The sequence below is a fragment of the Haliotis asinina genome, chromosome 7 (genome assembly GCF_037392515.1).
Source record: "Haliotis asinina isolate JCU_RB_2024 chromosome 7, JCU_Hal_asi_v2, whole genome shotgun sequence".
NCBI classification, from domain to species: domain Eukaryota; kingdom Metazoa; phylum Mollusca; class Gastropoda; order Lepetellida; family Haliotidae; genus Haliotis; species Haliotis asinina.
In genome coordinates this window covers 17,719,762-17,737,685 of record NC_090286.1, presented here as the reverse complement: position 1 = coordinate 17,737,685, position 17,924 = coordinate 17,719,762, and the positions used below count along the sequence as shown (strand labels likewise).

General features: G+C 40.9%; 1 protein-coding gene across 1 annotated transcript in view; it reads left to right on the top strand.

Moving 5' to 3' along the window:
* The window catches only part of LOC137291107 (nuclear factor 1 X-type-like), a 136,812-nt gene that overhangs the window by 89,949 nt on the left and 28,939 nt on the right, over positions 1-17,924 (top strand). Inside the window, exons 5-6 of the mRNA XM_067822388.1 lie at positions 618-710; positions 13,724-14,050. Coding sequence (XP_067678489.1) covers positions 618-710; positions 13,724-14,050 — 420 coding nt within the window. The remainder of the gene's footprint in view (positions 1-617; positions 711-13,723; positions 14,051-17,924) is intronic.

Sequence of the window (17,924 nt, the reverse complement as noted above, 5' to 3'; positions counted from 1 at the left end):
ATCCTTTCAGGCCTCAGTTCTACACTCCTCGAGAAACTTCAAAAGATACAAAACACTTCTGCTCGCATCATCAACAAGACTTCTAAACGTTCCCGTATAACACCTGTGCTGAAAGATTTGCATTGGCTACCAGTTAAAGCCAGAATTGACTTCAAGATCCTCTGTTTGACGTACAAGTGCCTCCATGGATTGGCTCCCTCCTACCTGTCTGAACTGACTTAAAACTCACTTTTTCACAGCATACTACTAATTATTTCAGATGTAAATATTCCATTGTATATATTTTGTAGTGCTTTGAGCATGCCTTAGGGTGTGGAACAGGCGCATTGTAAGTATGCATTTATTATTATTATGCATTTTTATTATAGTACCTTTCCCTTAGTGGATCTCTAAGGAAATCTTATGAGGTATTCTTTGCCTTTCTGCAAGGGGAGATAACTCTCAATTTAATTTTTAGAAACTCATGGAAAGTTGTGAGGAATACACTTTCTCACTCATATAACATGGATGGATCCCAAAGGGACATATGTTTCCAGCTTGCTGAACAATTTCATGTTTAATGTTTCATGTTTAACTGAAGTTACTTTCAATAAATTGTTTTCTTTTCTTTTTTCCAGTTCCAGGTAACATTCATTCAGGGGTGTCTGGAAATGACAGCATTATGGCAACAGGCGTATTTTCTGCTAAGGAACTGCTGAGAGTTACAAGATGTAAGATTTTGTTGAAACTTTTATAGTCAAACATTTGTATTAGAAAGCAGAAATTTGTAGAGTATATTCATTTTATTATGCATGTAATGCAATGCCACGTCTGTCTGTCCATCCGTCCATAATCATTTTGTAATCATTTAGACCAAAATTGATAGATATAAGAATCTGAACCTATGGTTGTGCCTTTTGCTATTTACAGATTTTGGCATTTTCATTTTTTTTGTTTTTTCACGAAGCGTTGTCTCTAATGGTGGGGTGGGCTTCATTTTCGTAGCAGAACTCAAAAACCGTTCAATATTTTTCTGCAAAACTTGGTAGATATGTGTTTCAGACTATAAAATGATGCCTTTTGCTATTTACAGGTTTTTGTGATTTATCATTTTTATCCCCCCGGCATGTAATGCGGGGATATAGTCGACGCCTCGCCTCGCCTATAGTTGTGCCTTTTGCTGTTTACAGACTTTTGGCATTTGTATTTTTTTTGTTTTTCCATGGAACATTTTGGTGTTAGTCGAATGGTGGGGCAGGCTTCGTTTCCGGAGCAGAACTCAAAAACCGTTCAATATTTTTCTGCAAAACTTGGTAGATGTGTGTGGCAGGCCCCAAAGTGGTGCCTTTTGGTATTACCAGGTTTTTGTGATTTATTATTTTCTGGGTTTCCATGGAAATGTTTCGGACATAGTCTCTAAATGAAGGGATGTGCTTCATTTCCGGATGAAAACTCAAAAACTGTTCAATATTTTTCTGCAAAACTTGGTAGATATACCAATCAGAAGCTGCAATGGTGCCTTTTGCTAGTTACAGGCTTTTATGATTTCCTAGTTTCTCGGTTTCCATGGAAACGAATCAGACTTTGTCTCAAAAATGAGAGGTGTGTTTCATTTCCGGAGCAGAACTCAAAAACTTGTTAATATCTGTCAGTGTTACTTGGTAGATATGTGTGGCAGACCCCAGTGTGGTGCCTTTTGGTATTTACATGTTTTTCTGATTTATTATTTTCTCTGTTTCTTTGGAAACGTTTCGGACTTAGTCTCAAAATGGAGGGATGTGCTTCGTTTGCGGAGCAGAACTCAAAACCGTATTATATTTTTCTGCAAAACTTGGTAGATATATGAGTCTGAACCTGTAGTGGTGCCTTTTGCTATTTCCAGGTTTCAGTGATTTATCATTTTCTCAGTTTCCATGGAAACATTTTTGACTTAGCTCAAAAGTGAGAGGTGTGTTTCGTTTCCGGAGCAGAACTCAAAAACTTGTTAATATCTGTCAGTGTTACTTGGTAGATATGTGTGGCAGACCCCAGTGTAGTGCCCTTTGCTGTTTACAGTTTTTTTTGATGTATTATTATTATTCCATGAACATGTTGCTGACTTCATTTCTGGAGCACTACTCGAAAACCATTTCATATATTTTTAACTTACCTTACCATAGGTCTTATGCATATTACCTCTAGCTTCGCTAAACGAGATCAGACAGTCGTTGATACGAATGTAGTCACGGAAGTGACGTGATCTCTCCACTCGCGCAAGAGCGCAGTATTCAAAATTCACTTTTACCTTTAGCGTGCATACGAACGGACATATTGGTTTGCAGTGTATCTGCTTTGTGTAGTTCCAATAAAGTTGCTACTCTTTGGTAGGTATGGTTTGTATCCCCTCATTATGTATGACAAGTCAAACAAGTCCCGTTCAAGATCACCGCGGCGTCTCCCTAGATCCCAGCGTTCGCGATCGCCGGAACCACCGCGGTCTTCCTGCAAGGAACTTAATACTAAGAATTCTGCCCCCATCTCTACTCAGCGACGGGAATCAACCTCTGTTTACTGGGAGGATCACGAGGAACAGTTCTTTTGTCCAGATTATGAGGAGGATCCTGGCAATGATGGTGATAATGATGGCACCTATCTTCCCTTAGCTGCTGTCTTTGAGTGGATTGCCGATAGATTACCGGACTGTCCTTCACCTTCCTCTGATTCAAGCAACCCAGCGGCGATTCACCTGTCTCCCGAATTACTTATTCCACCTCACCCCATGGTGGCGGATGCTGTAGCTTTACTAGATTCAGACTTTGCAAAGTTATCCCTAAATCCTACTATTAAAGCGTCCAAGTCTAAGAAATCAGACTATAAAGTTCACAGTCTGGATTTTGCCGACAATGGGGCTGTGCAAGACGATTCTATCAAGAGGTTGTCAGGCTCTACTCAGTCATCTTACAGAGTTCAGGATTCAAAGCTAGCAGCTATTGACACGGAACTGAAGCGCATGCTTAAACCTATCTCAGCGCTAGCGTCAGCCACCTCCGCTGCAGCCATGGATTTATCGGAGGATAATGCCTCGAGGGTGGATCATTTAACAACTATATTTGCTTGGCAAGGCAGAGTACTACATGACCTGCTTGGACATTTACGCGCGGCGCTAGCCATGACAACAACTATGCGCCGATCTGGTTTTCTGGATGCTTGCACCTGGCAAGAGGAATTTAAACGACAGCTACTTTGTGCGCCATTTAAGTTCCTCTTTGACGAAAAGATTCCGACGGTGTATAAACAACATGCCGAACTCACAAACACGGAAGTGGCGTTGTCAACCTTCGAGGCCTTGGGCTCTGCTTTTCGTGGCCGAGCCAGAGGGAGTGCCAAGAAAAGATATGTGCCCAGGAGAGAGTCTATCCGTTCCTCGTTTATGAGGGGACGAGGTCGTACCAAGGACTCAGAGGTGCAGCTTAAAAACCTCAAGAACGCGGCAGGGATGTACCATCTACGTCCGGTCGAGGTCGGGGCAAGCGCCCCTACTCCGGCCGCTGAAGCCATGGACAACTATGACTGGGATCTCCCATCCCCAGTCGTACCAGTTCATCCCACCCCTGTAGGTGGGAGACTAGGGGTCTTTTGGGCCAATTGGACATTCCTGGAAGACCCGTTTGTTTGCAAGATCCTGAGAGCCTGCTACAAGCTGCCACTAGCCGAAGCTCCACCGTTGACTACCACTCCCCAGTCATGAGTGTACTCAATAGATCAACAGGTACTTATACTAGAAAACATCAACATTTTGTTAACCAAACGTGCTATAGAGATAGTGCCAGAACCCCATCACTCCCCGGGGTTCTATTCACCCATCTTCCTGGTACCCAAGAAAGGTTCCACCCAAATGCGGATGATTCACAACATGGCGACCTTCAACAGCCTGTATTTAGCCGAGCCCCCGCATTTCCGAATGACATCACTGGATCAGATCCGAGCCAAATTGTCACCCGGAGCTTGGATGGCCAGCCTAGATTTACAGGATGCTTACCTGCACGTTCCTATTTTCCCATGTCACAGGAAGTTCCTGCGGTTCATATTCAACGGGGTACACTACCAATGGCGGGTGCTGCCGTTTGGAATTTCTACGGCCCCGTGGCTTTTCACACAGATCACGCTGCCGGTCACCCGGTTCCTGCACCTCCAGGGGATAGACTTCGATCCTTACATCGATGATTGTTTTCTGAATCACTGCAATCCTGGGATGGGGCGCTCACTTGAACGGCCAGACAAACTCAGGGCTGTGGTCAGACGCCGAAAGGGAGTGGCATATCAACAACCTGGAGATGCAGGCGGTCATCCTAGCGGTCCGCCACTGCCTACCGGTTCTAACAGGCTCCAGGCTCCTGGTGGCGTCCGACAATTCCATGGTCGTGTGGGTGATTCGCAATCAGGGTACAACCAGATCCAAACAACTTCTGGACCAGATGTTCCTCTTAGTGGACCTGGTAGACAGCAACGGCATCGTGATCGCTGCTCGTCACATTCCCGGTTGCAAAAACATTCTGGAAGACGCCCTGTCGCGCCCCGGCAAACCATCCCCGACGGAGTGGATGCTACATCCGGACGCATTTCGCCAGATCTGCTGTCAACACAGGAGACCACTGGTAGATCTTTTTGCCACCAGCTTCAATCACCAGTTACCAACGTATGTGTCTCCCTTGCCGGATCCGCAGGCGTGGGCAGTCGACGCGATGTCTCTGTCATGGGAAGGCCTGGACGCGTACGCGTTCCCTCCTCCAGTCCTTCTTCCAGATGTAGTCGCCAAAATCAGATTGACGCAGAACCTCCGACTGCTTTTGGTCGTGCCCTGGTGGCCGGCCAGGTCTTGGTTCCCCGACCTTCGACGGCTCGCCAGCAGAGACCCATACAAACTTCCAGAGTGGTCGCATCTTCTCCGACATCCACACAGTCAACAACTGCATCCGGATCCACTATGATTCCATCTTCACGCATGGGTCATTTGCAGAGGGCGTTAAAGGCTAAGATCTACTCTACGCGCGTAGCGAGCGTTATAGCGTATAGAGTTTCTACCCAATCTTTATATGATGACAAATGGCGCTTGTTCGAGAATTTTTGCGCACAAAGATCTCAAGATCCCATGGCAGCATCCCCTCAGTTTGTGGCACAGTTCCTTCTCTTTCTACGGAACTCTAGACATCTCAGAGGCAGTACTTTAGGCACCTATTTGTCATCACTGAACTCTGTCCTTGCTATCAAGTCAGATGCACAGATTCTCCAAGGTGCAGGAACTTATTGCGCTTCTCAAAGCTTTCAAGCTGGAAGACCAGAAGGCCAAGTTCCATCCTCCAGCTTGGGATCTTAATGTCGTTCTTCAACATCTCAGAGGACCGCCGTATGAGCCGTTAAAGGAAGCCTCTTTCGAACATCTTTCCAAGAAGACGGCTTTCTTACTATCTTTGGCAACAGCTGCTAGAGTCAGCGAGATCCATGCTCTTGACATTACTCAGATCCGCTTTGAACAGTCAAGGCACAGACGTGTTCATTTGAGTTTGCATTGGGATTTTGTGGCTAAGAACCAGCTTCCCGGGCAGCCCAACAGACTATTTTCCATCCCTCCTTTGTCTACAGTCATGGGTCATCATGACTTGGAGGAGGAGCTGCTATGCCCAGTCAGAGCTCTGAGATGCTGTATTAAAAGGTCAGCCTCTAGGAGACGATCCTGTAAAAGGTTATTCATTCCCTTTGCCTCGACCTGCAAAGGCGAAGTAAACTGGAATTCTATTGCCCTCTGGCTCAGATCGAAGACGTGGAGTTGAAGACGTGGAGGGGTTACAGTCATTTGGTCCACTGGTGGTTACCCTGACCGTCCGCCCATTAGGTAACTACACTGTTACTTACCGTTGGTCTTAAGATTAACCTCACCCCCAGGGTGCGTCGGTTTTTCTTTGGAGTTCTTTTGGGTTCTCTTTGTCCTGTTCCAGGTTTTATCCTGAGACCGTTGACATTGGTTTCCGAGTTCTCCTTATGCATGTGCACAGTTTGCTGAGGGATGGTCAGCCAGAGTCCACACCAGCATCCATCTGTCGAAGCCATATGCATAAGACCTATGGTAAGGTAAGTTAAAAATTCATTAAAATCTAAATATTTTAGATATTTAAATACTTACCTTACCATAGGGCGGTGACTCCCTCCCAACGCTGGATGCTCCTCCCCACTTTGGACTCTTCGGACCTTCCGGTTGACGGTAAAATTGAATTTTGAATACTGCGCTCTTGCGCGAGTGGAGAGATCACGTCACTTCCGTGACTACATTTGTAGATTACATGGGGTAGCCATCGAGGGGATGGCGAATCAACGACTGTCTGATCTCATTTAGCGAATCTAGAGGTAATATGCATAAGACCTATGGTAAGGTAAGTATTTAAATATCTAAAATATTTAGATTTTAATAACTTTCAAAAGACCATGGCAGATATACAAGACAGATCTTGAAATAGTGATTTTTTCTGATTACAGATATATGGCATTTATATTTTTCATGAATTCCATGGAAACAATTCAGACCTGGTCTAAAAACACAATAAGTAATTGTCGGATGATTTGTCCTTTCAAATATGTGGGGCCCGGGGAATTTGTCATCTTCTGATGACTCTTGTTTACAATGAGTAAACAGTAACTAAAAGTAGCTTATTTGTCATTAATCCAGGATATCTTCTTGTGGAAATATAAGCTAATAGTAACCATGTTATCAGAAACCCTTAAGCATATATACTGCTATACTGCAAGTCAAATATTTGTGTTTTATGCAGATTTTCATTTGTTAAGAGTCCAGCGTCATTGACTTTGGAAGAGAAAATCCATGCTGTTATTCCTGCCAAAGACCGGGCTTTGATTTCCCACATGGGTACAGTGTGTGAAGTCTAGTTCTGGTTTCTGCTGGAATATTGCTAACACCAGTCAATGATTTTGTATAAAACATTTAAGGGGGCAACAAAAACTACTTCATGCAGTCACACAAAACCTCATTTGTAACAGATGAGATTGCATAAAAAAGTATCTAGCAATATACCCCAAAGCTGTCGCATAACCTTATTTATGATTATTAATTATTTATTTACATTTATTGAGCACTACCTGCAATTAAAAATGGCATAATAATAGAATATATTTCTCTTTATAGAATAATAGTGTCAGATACTATGTTTTTAAGATCACTGCATCTGAATTCATCTCGTATTACCGGGCACATTTGAACAAAATCACCAGTAGGGGAACATGTGCACTGCAGCTCTTTCCAGCGCTGTATATGAGACTATTACACTTGGTAATTTTAATTCCTGCATTTAAGCCAATGTCTAGCGAAAGACAAATTTGAACTGAATAGGTAAATAATCTTGTCTTGATGTTTAGTGGAAAGTATGTCTTTACAGATAAAGTTTTCTTCTCTTGTTTGTTAGTTCCTTATGAAGCAATATGATGTTGTTTTCTTCCCCTTTGAAAAAATATTTGACGAAAGTATAACCCATAGATCAGCCATCCCCCCTCTGCAGACTTCTATTTTTTATCCCCCACCACATGTTTAGCATGAAGCGGTTGGATATAGTATTAGGCTCTGTCCACCCATGTGTCCGTACTTATATACAGATTGGAAGAACCGTTGACTAGATACTTTTCATAGTAGTTGTCTAGGTTTGTCACAGTAAAAGAAAGGTCTCAGTCAGGTTTGGTGACCTTGACCCTCATCTCAAGGTCACAAGGGGACTTTAGCATTTTACTTTGTCAACAAGATGTCAAGAACCGTTCACTGTTTTCAATGTCATGGCAACACTTTGGAGATTTCAGCATGTAAGTTGCATGTTAAGCTTGTCAGCAAGATATCGCAAGAACTGTTCGCTGGATTTTCTTCATATTCAACACCAAGCTTTATCCAAGGAAGGTGCAGGGCCCAGTCTGTATATGGGGCTTACAACTTTATTTCCTAGTAGGACCTGTGGGCCGATACATTTTCCAAGGGTATACATTTGACCATGTCAATGACTACAGGAAATAATTCGAAAATAATTTATAAGTGTTGAAGCAAGACTGTAGTTCATGATCAATCAAACAATAACTTCCACAGATCAACCAACCCATTTATCTAAACTAAAAGTGACTGGTATAGAGAATGCTTTCAGCCAGTGAACAGTGACAGTCTTTTCTGATAGTCTATCACAAGCACACATCAGTTCATTAATTACATTATTGTAACATCTTATATCAGTTTCCTATTTTTCATACAGAGCTGGTTATATGTTAGCAGGGCCAGAAACATTTTTGGGTTATCTGTGTCTTTTAGAAGTTTCATGCACAGGTCAAGGTCTGAATGACTCTTCAAAATATGTTTGTGTTTGAACAACTACGGTGAAAGATATCAAGAGAGTTTGAGAGTAATGTTTTTGTTGACATTTTACTTCATCATAAACTATGACCTTCTCTTTAATTTCTCCTCTCTTTTATATGAGCTTGTTTTGATAATATGCGGTAGGGAATTATGTCACTTTAGTGACAATGCTTGTTGCAATCAAAGTTTGGCTCATCTGCGATAATATATGTGATAAGTTCTTTTGCCTCTGTCTGTATGCAGTGTAGGGTACTGGACTTGTCGCAGCAAAACCATTAAAACCATTGTTTCACTGTCTAAATATGTTGTGTGAAAATGGCTTTTCTTTAACGTGTCATGACTTTTGATTTACCTCCTGGCAATCAGTGTCATGACTTTTGATTTACCTCCTGGCAATCAGTATCCCGGATGCTGCAGATGGCCACCAAATTAACAAATCACCTAATCCACACCCAGCATTATTTGAGAGCAATGTGATTGGCAAGATTCAGGAAAAGCTTGATAAATATGTGGACCTCGCCTTTGAAATGTCTCACTTGCATCCCAAGTATACTGTCGTCAGGCTCCCCATTGTTCTCGGTGCCCTTGGTTTGGTACCTCCTGATCTCTTGGCGCAGATCAGGAGAGTGCCCGGGTTCTCCACTGGGAGCACAGCTCTTCTGACAATCTGGTTAATGCAGAAGGCTGCAGTGTTGGGGAGCTCACATATTCTCTGGACAGTTCTTGGTGGGCTTGACTAGGCAGTGTTTCCTGGGAGAAGTCCCATTCGCTATCTAGGCTGTGTGTAGAGTGGGTTACAGCCCTGAACTGATGATGAGCTTTACCAGCCTGACTGTGCCAGGATCACCTGAACCCTCTCTGCTGCATTTCTATCTTAATCTGTAAAACATTGTGATATGCTAACCTGACAAACCCTCAACAAAACCTTTAATGAGCTTTGTGCAGACAACCACAATGTAACTAACCCTTTACCAATGAAAACTTTAAACATATTTTTGGAGTTTAGCAGTTTATACTTTTTATTTGCATAATTTTTTAACTACATAAAACACCTTCACCAGACAATGATAACATCTAATATGTCTCAATTGACATTTCCTGCTTCATGATCTCACTTTGAGTTTAGACAATAAGGGCAGCAATGTTTTGAATTGTGTGGAGTTTCACAGAGTTCAATCCAGCATGGAGGCTATTACAATAGTCAAGTCTAGAAAGACAAGAGATGGTGATGGCAGACTTAACATAGATGGTTAGTGTGGGCACAGAGTGATAGAGAGTCTATGTACACACAAAGGTCTTTGGTAGCAGAGCAATGTTGAATGACAGAGGATGCTACCCTGACACTAGAGACTGATACTCCCTGTCAGCTATCTTTATGTCAGACATACAGTCATCCACAATCAGAAGGTCTACCACAAGTGAGCTCTGTCACAAGATAGTAGTGATCTTGGTGTCATCTGCATATCCAGTAGTGGCTGCAAATGAGCTTGTTGGTAACTTAGTAGTGTGTTCACATGAAGCAGGAACAGAATCGGTCTAAGGACAGACCCTTGAGGAGGAACTCCCAAGGTTAACTCAAGTCTGGATGAAGTAACACGTTCAACTGATACTTCTTGGTCTCACTACTTGCACTACTGAAAGGCTGGTACATGTTCCATTCTTGCACATCTCACTTTGAAAGAGGACATAAGGGCTCAAGTAAAACATGCTCCATTAAAAAATTTGTGTAAATATTCATTCATATTTGGTTCTGATGACCATGAATAACGAATAGAATTCATGAAGGGCTATGCTTTGATTCACCAAATATGTGAGTGTATCGTAACAGCCTTAGTATGTACAAACAATGAGTTTTGGTGAAAGAGAGGACTACAATGATTGAGTATTGGAGTAGGAAGGTGAGGCGGTTCTTCATTTTGATGATCTTGGTGTTGGTGACTGAGTTGATGTTAAGAAGTCTGACTGCTTCATCTCCATTTAGATGTCTTGATGAGATTTTCAAAGCACTTTGAAGTTGGTTTGGTAATGCAAGAAGTTGTTATCCAAAAGATTTGTCTTGTCTTCTCAACATTGTCTTCTCAACATCAACTCAGTCACCAACTACCAGTACAAGATCATCAAAACACATCTTACCTTCCAACTCCGATGCAGAGACAACTACACTGTACCCAATGGACTCAGACTCCGATCTCCTGTCCTGGCCTACACTCCATCCATCTAAAAAATTCTACATCAAGCCAGTAGCAGAATCCTAAAGGTCCAAGTCCAGCAACTGAGATGGATGAAAGCCTCCCTGGAGGATAACCTCTTGGTGGAAGTCTAGTCTCTGACAACCATCAGCAATGCATCCCTCAGTGATAAGTTGAAATTATGCCAGACTCAGAAATTTAGCAACCACAAGCGGCATGCAGCAGCTCACTCATCCCATCCCATCCCATCCCATCCGAGCACTTCCGCCGTCAGCCGTGAAGCATACTACAAGAAACTCGTAGTCAACCCTAGCTCCATACCAATGATCACTGTCCAGGAATCCCACCTTTCAAAGAGCCTGAAATCCGTCCCCACATGCAGCACCATGAAGTCAGATGAATTCAGCAGCAGCATCGAAAGCAGCCTCCAACAACAGCCCCACCCCACCCAATGACACCAAATAACTGATGTAATCAAACAGTCTCCTTAGCAACGCAGTAATCTCTCATCTCAAGAAAAGAAGGCCAGACAAGGGCAAGGTACCTGTCATCATGGACACTCCTGAATCTTTTGAACAAAACCCTCAGCAACACTAGACACTAGTGACACTAAACTCAGCATAAACAGTGTAATTGAATTGGTATCCAGCTGTTTACAGACTTCTTATTTCACGTGGCAGAACAGCATCTATCAACAGATTCATGGGTTCCATGGGTTGACCACTGTCCCGTTTGATTCCTGAAACGATCATGATTAGCTTTGAAGAGTCAGCCTGAAAAACATCACCATTTCAGCCTTTATACTGGCACCGGAAGGTTGATCACAATTTCACCATCCTTCACTACCCTGCCCTGCAGTTCGCCTAGATGACAACAACAAACAGCACGGCCGCATCCAGTTCACCATGGAGCCTGAAGATCAACACAGTTGCCCTTCCTTGATATATCCCTTGACAATTCACCCAACAAGATCACTCGCTCTGTCAATGGAAAACCAACACACACTGACCAGTATATTCATTATCCATCCAGTCATCATCCACACATAAAATGAGCCATTGTATCAACGCTAGCGAGACACGCCAAGGCTATTTGCAACCCAGCCCAACTCCAAGATGAAATTGACCACCTCATAATAACATGCATCACCCTCAATGGATATCCCACACAACTGGTAGTGCAGACCGTAGCCACCGCCCTCTATCAGTGAAATGATCGTCCAAATAAACCCAAACCAGCTCCCATTTGGATTAACCTTCCCTACCAAGGCCAGATTAGCCATCACTTCAGCCGACTCCATGGAAGAACTGCTAGTGGTGATCTGACATTTTATTCTGATAAACTTTGAAAACCATCATGACAGCAAATGGAAGAAACAGCAACAACCATACTGAACCCAATCCCTGAGGATGTGTTTGCAAAATAAGTTGTGATTATGAAAGCAGTTATGATGGAGAAACTTGCCGGCCGTTCAACATACGACGAGTAGAATATAAAACCTAACTTGAAAAATATTATCTCAATTCTGACCTCTCACAACCCATTACCAAAAATCTGAATCACTCTATCAACTGGCAACACACTCAAATCCTGGCTTCCCACATCAGTAATTTGTGCAGAAGAAAACTTCTTAGAGTCAATCAACATAAGAAGATCAACAAAGAAGATTGGTGGCTGAGATCAACAGGGATCAAAGGGTTTACCTCCCTAGAACATGGTGCATCACCAAGAAATCATAGACTCTCAAACCACTCTGCTATGTATACATTCCCTTGTCCTTATTGTGAAAACATACCCAATCATAATGTCGTCCTCTCTTTCATCTCACCTCATTGCTTGTACATGCCTGATTATTTCTCCTTTTTCCCCTTGTGCTTGTATATAACTGTTTACATATCTGGCTTCCGGTACATTCTGTACTGTTCACTATTTCATTATCCACCTGACAAAGGGGCAAGAACTAGCCCAGAAGTGTTGTGACAAATAAATCAAGAAGTTGTTATCTATAAGATTTGTCTTGTGTTACCACACCAACTTCTAAATGCCTTTGAAGAATCTCATAGTCATAACTAGTTGATATATTCATGTTGAGTATTTTACCATAGCAGGGGATATATTGATGACTTTGTCCTCATGTATGTCAGTGTTCTGTTTGTGTGCAATATTTTACTCATGTCTTGTGATTTGATAAATACTTTTCTTTTTTTGTAGACATGCGAGCTACAAAGACCTTTGTTTTCTTTTGAGAACTTGTGCTTTTAACAAGGAAGATCTTAGGCCAATAGATATCACTTTTCTCCATGTATGTTCCAAACATATAACACAGCAATTTCCTCTCATGAAAGAGTTGCAGGTTTATACCGTGTAACATGCAACTATTTGGTCATTTGAAGTCAAAAGTATTAAAGCAAGTTATCTGAAGCACAGTTATGGGGTTCAGCACCATATTCACCTTCATACAACAGAACAGGTATCAGCTGTTTATGAAAGCTTGAAAGACTTGACTAAAGATGTATGTATGTGAATTATCAGATTAGGGTAAATGTGTCAGGTAAATTTAATCTATATTGTGTATTTAGGACATCTTACTTACATTTGGTAATGATTGAAAGATCATCCAAATCTTGTTTGAAATGATTGTGTTACTTTTATCACAACCATATTTGTCAGTCAGTGAAGGTTTTGCAGCTCAGACCTGTCAGTTTAACTGCCCTTCATCAGCATTGTTTAAGATTCATATGCCATGTGACTAGCCATACTTGCCATGCCATTAAATGTCAGTTTCGCATCTGCAGTTGGTATTTGGACATGCATGCTTTAGCACTCAGAAGAGATATAGATCTTTCACAATTGTTTCCCTTCAGATGTGTAAGAGAACTGATTTACCTGTTAAGAAAAAAGGAAACTTTGTTGGTCAGTGCTACAAATATCTGTAGCTGTACATTGGGATGTTGTATATGTTGTAGGATCAGCATTTCTGTAATGAATATTAACTAAGTAGTCATTTCGAGACTTAAAATTAGTTTGATATTGAGTAGACATGCATTCTCTGAAACCAAAGGCTCAAATGATGGTTTCTGGATTTTTAAAAAAATTTAGTGAAGGGTTACTTCCATAGAAGCAAGTATTTTGAATTTTATACTTTCTATGATGTTTGTTTCAAGTAAACAGTGTCTGTTTTCAGCTTCAATAATGTCACATCAAAATGGAAATCATGGCATGATGGTGCAGAACAAAATGGATAGCCCCAATTACTACAACTACAGTCCACAATCAGAATCTGCACTGGTCAGTATGCATGCTGGCATGCCAAACGGCCAACCAGCCCTCAGTCCTGCTGCAGGAAATCCACATAAACGATTGAAACGCACAACTATGAGCTCCATTTCATCTGCAGAAGATGATGTTGAAAGTGTTGGTGAAGAGGCAGAAACTATAAACCAATACTATGCCAAACCAGCTTCAAGCATTGGCCAGCAAGCTTCCTGGCAAAGTGATCATGTGGATTCAGGTACAATTCATATTTTAAGAATTCTTTGAAAGATATTTTGATTAACTCATTTATATTGAATTATCATGCAATGCCTATCACATGGAAGCAGACGTGCATGCACATGTAGCAAATTTTCAACTGAGACAACATTGCCAACATTTTAATGTCTTAATTATATTAAATCCACAATCTGAAAGCACAGAGTTACTTTTTTGAATTGAATAAGAATAAAAGTAAATAGAAACAAGAAAGTTATTTTCTCTCTGCTAAATTTATCCCTTTTACTTTTTAGGTCTGTCAATCATAACATTGGTTGTTTTTTAACTCATTAAGCCCAAAGGCCACTTCACTGCTCAACACCTGGAACCCTGTGCAGATTGCCTAGCTCGCTGTGGCGAGACTAATTAGGGCTATTCACACCTGAAATCCCTGGCAGGTTTCGGAGATTACAGAAAATTGTCTCATCATAAGAGCAAGTCCTGACTCTTTAATTGATTGTGTTGTAGAGATGTTGAAAGAAAGCAGGTGTGAATACATATCATGTATGTAACATTTTACATAATTTTACTGCACTTTGTCTTGTAGACCTTTGGTAGCATGTACATATATAATTTCTTATATATGTATATATATATATGTATTCTTTTTAAAACATGAGACATACTTAAGCAAATTGGGATGGGCGTCATCAAAGTTCCCGAATAGAATGTTTTGTATCTCAACTGTTCAATATAGTGGCTGATTTGTTATCTATGACCAATTGTATCATGAGATATCTGTCACAGAGGAAATAACACGTATACCGGCGTTAACTAAATTTCTGAAGAGCATGTTTGGTCACTAGACAGCTTGGATACAGATTGATTTTTTGGTAGATCATTGATTTTGGCTTGATCAACTCTAGCTATCATGAAAAAGTTTGTGTATTGTGAACATACATTATCGTAGGGTCGCATGAAATGTTCACACAGGACTAACAAGCACTTTTGTGAGTTTATTTTTCCTTAAAGCACTCAAAGCACTACAATCCAATTATTATTACCCCAGATTACCCAATCCAACCATTGAGTAGACAGAGTATATATTTGCATGTACTTTTTGCGCACACTACTAGTACATCAAACAAATGGCTTGCTGAACATTTAATTGTAATCTGCACATTGTTACGAATGAGTGTCCTAATTCAAGTACATATATTATAGAATTCAAAATGTGACACGATTCTGATTTATAATAATGTATACACTTGCAGTTGCATCCACCCAAATATTTACAAAGATGGGCATGCCTATATATATATTGAATACAAACAAGGCTCATAAGATTGATAATGGATGTGACTCCATAAAACAAGTTGTCCAATGATATAACAGCGCATTAGTTTGTTTTACATTTATCATGGGACAAAACTTTCATCAAGGTCGTAACTGGACATTCCTTCTGCCAGAGGATGTTATTTCGAGGTTGAAAGAGGTGTTCAAATATCTCATTACTGTTGTCTGATTGAATGATTATAATTTCCGTAACTGATATATTATTCTCCTTTTATTGACAGTGGATCAATAGAGACTTAGTTCATTGATACACATGATAATTACACTGGATCAGATAATTACAGAGATCAAATACAAATGTTTCTTACACAAAGCTTATGTAAATTACATTGAAAAATCACATTTCAAATCAGCATGAAACTTTCAAGAGTTTGAACAAAATGCTTCAGCTACCTTTTTATGTTTTATGTGTCATATATATATATATATATATATATATATATATATATATATATATATATATATATATATATATATATAATGAGTCACTTAATATTCAATTATGTAACATTATCAACTTTAGAATTATGAAAAATCAGTGTGTTAAAATAGTGTATTACCATTCACTCCCAATGACAAGAAACACACACTTACCTCTCTAAGAACATCTCATAATCCCCTTTCTCGCAGACATGTGTTCATTTACCTGTTTAAGCCTGTGACATTGCTGACAATTGTTATCAAAACACTTTAGTACTTCTTCTGATTAACACTGAAGGTAACCTCTCTTGTAAGAAAAGCTAATCTTTGATCAGTACTACAAAATTGATTGAAATAATAGGTACAGTACGAATTTAAAATGTAAAATGCACATGTGAGAGGTGCTTTCTGCTGACGACCATGTGCGGCTCTCACTGAATAAGAGATGCTTTTTATTCCCGCCCATACACGACTCTCGCTGTGAGAAGCTAGTTAATTTGCCGCACATATGTGTCTCTCAGCTTTAATGAGTTAAGAAATCACCATTTTCACAATTTCTCTTTTCCGTCAACACTTAGTTGGGAATGCACATAAGTCCCTGGTCCCACTTCCAGAATATATGTCTGCTTTAACTGATAGTATTTAGAATAGGTATGTGACAATAGTGGAAAATATAGCCGTTTTGAACTTTTCCTATCTCACGATTTGCACTTCTCTCTCTTGCTTAGACGCTGAGTGGAATGAGAACTTTCCCTGTAGGCCTCTCTTCCCAAGGCTGCTCTCCATTTAGGGCAAGTCCCTGGTCCCGTGCTGAGCATGCAGCATTATCATTCACAGTGATCATTCTTCTTGTGGCACCACTGTGTGAACGTATTGTGACAGTTCTCAGTCTACCTTACAAGTTAACGTGAGAAATATGTCATGAGTAATTAATCCTAAGTTGTGTTATTTTTGCGCACAGTGCAAAGAACAATTTCTTCCTCAGAACCCCACTCATCGTGTGTGGATTGTATTGGCCTGTGTACTTTTGTTGTTGGGTTGAGTCCCATGCAAGATTTGAATCCACACCCATATGGCATTGTGTATTGAGATGCCTACCCATCATTCCACCTCATCAAACCACTCAGTATTGCCAACTGACTCACACATCTGATCTTCACCATTGAACCACCAAACTGATGCACATCGAGTGCCGAAACCTCACATCATGGAATTGATTCACCACACTGGAACAGCTTGCCATTCTGAATGGATTCACAGGCTGAACCATTTCGCCACGGGTCACAACATCAAGTCAGTTCGCCATATGTGACGAATATGTGTTGCTTATCACCGAAACAGCAGATATCAAATTGATTCATCAGAATGGTTCACATCGCCGTAGTAGGTCCCTTCTCCAAAACAATGCACCTCTTTGAACCATTTCACTTTGGCCATAACATTTCACTTCCATGAGCCAGTTCATCTGATCTCTATATCAGCTGAGATCATTGAACAGAATCATCCAGAGAGCATCAACATTTTGGCTCACCATTCTGAACCAGATCACTTTGCTGAACTGATAGAACCAGATCACTATGCTGAACTGATAAACCAGCCTGAGTCACTTCACCATGCCATACTGTTTCACCAGGCTGTACCGTTTGTTAAAGCCTACCCTACTTGTGACTGGACTCTTAACCCACATCAAACTTAGTCTTTGTTTTTATGGTTTGGGCCGTGCCAGTCGCCTTTAAGATGCACAAATTGTTTTGGTTGATTTGATACGCTTGGTCGTTTGGTTTCCTGGCCAACTACAGTTTTCTAGAACAAGATACCTGATGTTCTAGATATATATAGATATATATCTCAGTTCCTCATTACTCAGTGGTAAGCTCTAAGCACAACATTCTTTTTTGTTTATCTCGATTACCAATATCATTGCCTTGAGCTTGTGCTAGTTGTGAGGATATGTGTGCTATATAAATGTCTTATAATTATTACCTGTGAAGCGCTTGAAGCTCGTAGTCACATAACTTATCCCACCTGGTACTCTTTTTCTGCTGGTTTAACAGAGGTTATGGCTATGTGATTCACCATGTCGAATTGAATCCTATGTTTGTACAGTTTGATTAGGATTGGAATCCAGACACCACCCG